Here is a 2,500-nt window from a genome sequence, read left to right on the forward strand (position 1 = left end):
GATTGCTTGTGGAATGAGAGAACTCCCCCTTTCCCTCCCTTTTCTCTCTCCTCTCCCCCTCTCTTCTCCTCCATCATCACCCTCTGGAGTAGGAGAATGGAGTGAGTGAGAGAAGGAGAAGCATAGAGAGGGAGATAGAGAGAGAGGTGTATAGAGAGAGAGAGAGAGAGAGAGAGTCGATCTGGGTCTATTGATGTGTTTGATGTGTTTACTCATGTTGAAATTGGCATACATTAGTGGGAGAGAATGGTGTGTGTGTGTGTGTGTGTGTGTGTGTGTGTGTGTGTGTGTGTGTGCGCGCGTGCGTGCGTGTGGACGTGTGTCCGTGCGTTTGTGCGTGTGTGTGTGTGTCTGTGTGTCTGTGTGTGTGTGTGTGTGTGTGTGTGTGTGTGTGTGTGTGTGTGTGTGGGAGGCGGACACAGACAGACTGACTGGCGGTGCAGTTAGAGGTGTGTCTGTGTGTCAGGAGAATGCTATTGTTTCAGACAGGGAGAGAGAGGAAATGGAGAGAGAGAGAGGAGGAAGAGAGAGATGGGGAGGGGGAGAGCGAGAGAGAGAGAGAGTTGAGAGCAATAGAGCAAGAGGCAGGAGGACGTATTTCATTGGTTATGTTTATTGGGTCAATGTAATAGTATCTTGTTCATACATACCCTGTCATTATACATGTAAACACAGTGGTCATGGATCTTCTCTGTACTGGTCCCTGAGGGCCTGGCGGTTGTGACACAGCCTCACCAGACACACAGGAAAGCACTTAGCTAATAAATACAATGTAAAGCCATGATAGGCCTCGCCATGTAAACTGAGTGGGTGTTGAATTGGGGTGAGAAAGCCAAGGAACCAAAGAGGAGAGGAATAGAGAGAGAGAGAGAGAGAGAGAGAGAGAGAGAGAGAGAGAGAGAGAGAGAGAGGCAGAGAGAGAGAGAGAGAGTACGAGAGGCAGAGAGAGAGAGTGAGAGAGGGAGAGAGAGAGGCAGAGAGAGAGAGTGAGGCAGAGAGAGAGAGAGGCAGAGAGAGAGAGGTAAGAGGGGGAGTGATAGATAGATACAGAGAGAGAGAGAGAGGTAAGAGAGGGAGTGATAGATAGAGAGAGAGAGAGAGGCAAGTCTGTGCATTCCTCCCACTGTGGAATGCCAGAGTGAATTATTCCTCCCATCCACTCTGCGTTCCGTTAGAATAGTTTCCCTTTTTCTCCCGTTCGGGTTAAGAGCCATGGAACGACGGGAATGCTTTTCACACCCTTCTGTCTCCTCTCCTCTCTCCTCTCCTCTGTCTTTCACCCTCTCTCTCTCTCTCTCTCTCCCTCCTCTTCTCTCACTGTCTGTCTCTATCCCCCTCCCTGTCTGACTCTCTCTCTCTCTCTTTCTGTCTCTCTCTCTCTCTCTCTCTCTCTCTCTCTCTCTCTCTCTTTCCTCTCTCATGGCCATATTGAGTGATTGAGCCTACATCATTTCCCCACTGAAGAGTTCTTGAGGAATTTTGATAACATCCAAAAATGTAACTCTCTTGAAAAATGCCTTTTCACATTCCGTATCTGTATCACAACACCAGCAGCCAACATCTCTCTGAGAAGAAGACTCTATGGTGCTTGAAGCATCAATCTGGCTGGGTGTCTCAGGTAATAGCTGCTGGTCCCCTCAAGTCATTTCTCTCCTCACGAGTTGTCCCTGGCACCCAATGAGGCGCTTGATCCTTTGAGGTTTACGGGTGTTCTGTCTCTGGAACAGAAATAGACTGTTCAGTGATTCTGGTTCTGGCAGTGACCCGTCTGCAGCTGGGCTGGACCAGCCAAAGAACAGAACAGAGCTGAATACTAACATACTCCAGACGAAGTGTGTGTGTGTGTGCGTGCGTGCGTGCGTGCGTGCGTGCGTGCGTGCGTGCGTGCGTGCGTGCGTGCGTGCGTGTGTGCGCGTGTGTGTGCGTGAGACTGGTAGAATAATGATTATTCAGACATGCATGATCAATATACATACATAAGCATCTCCATGCTCTAACTAACTAAATACACTGGAGGAAGGCTAAGCAGGAGTAGTCTGTAGGGACAGCGGGGGCAGAGTTGTACACAGTGGTCAGACTTGTACTTTAATGATTAAATGTTCAGACAACCTTGTGCAATGTAGGCTTCAAAACAAACTGGCCTGAGCGCTGCAGGGCGGGTGTACATGGGTTCTGGTGACTGCTTAATATGCACTACTTAATGATACACACCAGGGGAGGCTGGTGGAGGTAGAAATCGAAGGACACCCTCATTGTAATGCACGGAATGGAATGGAATGAGGAATGGTATCACGTGTTTGATACCATTCCCCATTCCGTTCCATGCATTACAATGAGGCCATCCTCTGATTTCTACCTCCACCAGCCTCCCCTGATACACACTGAAGCTCGGATGGAAATACTGTGATAATAGGCCTGTTGTCATCTTTCCTACCATGTTCATCCTTAGAATATCTGTAGTAGTCACTTGGTAGTCTTTTAATATTCATATTTTCTGTCT

At 48.5% G+C, this 2,500-nt stretch overlaps 1 protein-coding gene across 1 annotated transcript in view; it reads left to right on the forward strand.

The window, feature by feature from the left end:
* Positions 1-1,513: 1,513 nt before the first annotated feature.
* Positions 1,514-2,500, forward strand: part of LOC310805385 (uncharacterized protein) — a gene marked incomplete at its 5' end in the record, with an annotated part of 32,685 nt that continues 31,698 nt past the window's right edge. Inside the window, one exon of the mRNA XM_083671050.1 lies at positions 1,514-1,618. Within this exon, the coding sequence (XP_083527176.1) occupies positions 1,514-1,618 (105 nt within the window). The remainder of the gene's footprint in view (positions 1,619-2,500) is intronic.

Source organism: Argentina silus (genome assembly GCF_951799395.1).
Source record: "Argentina silus genome assembly, chromosome: 1".
Classification (NCBI taxonomy): Eukaryota; Metazoa; Chordata; class Actinopteri; order Argentiniformes; family Argentinidae; genus Argentina; species Argentina silus.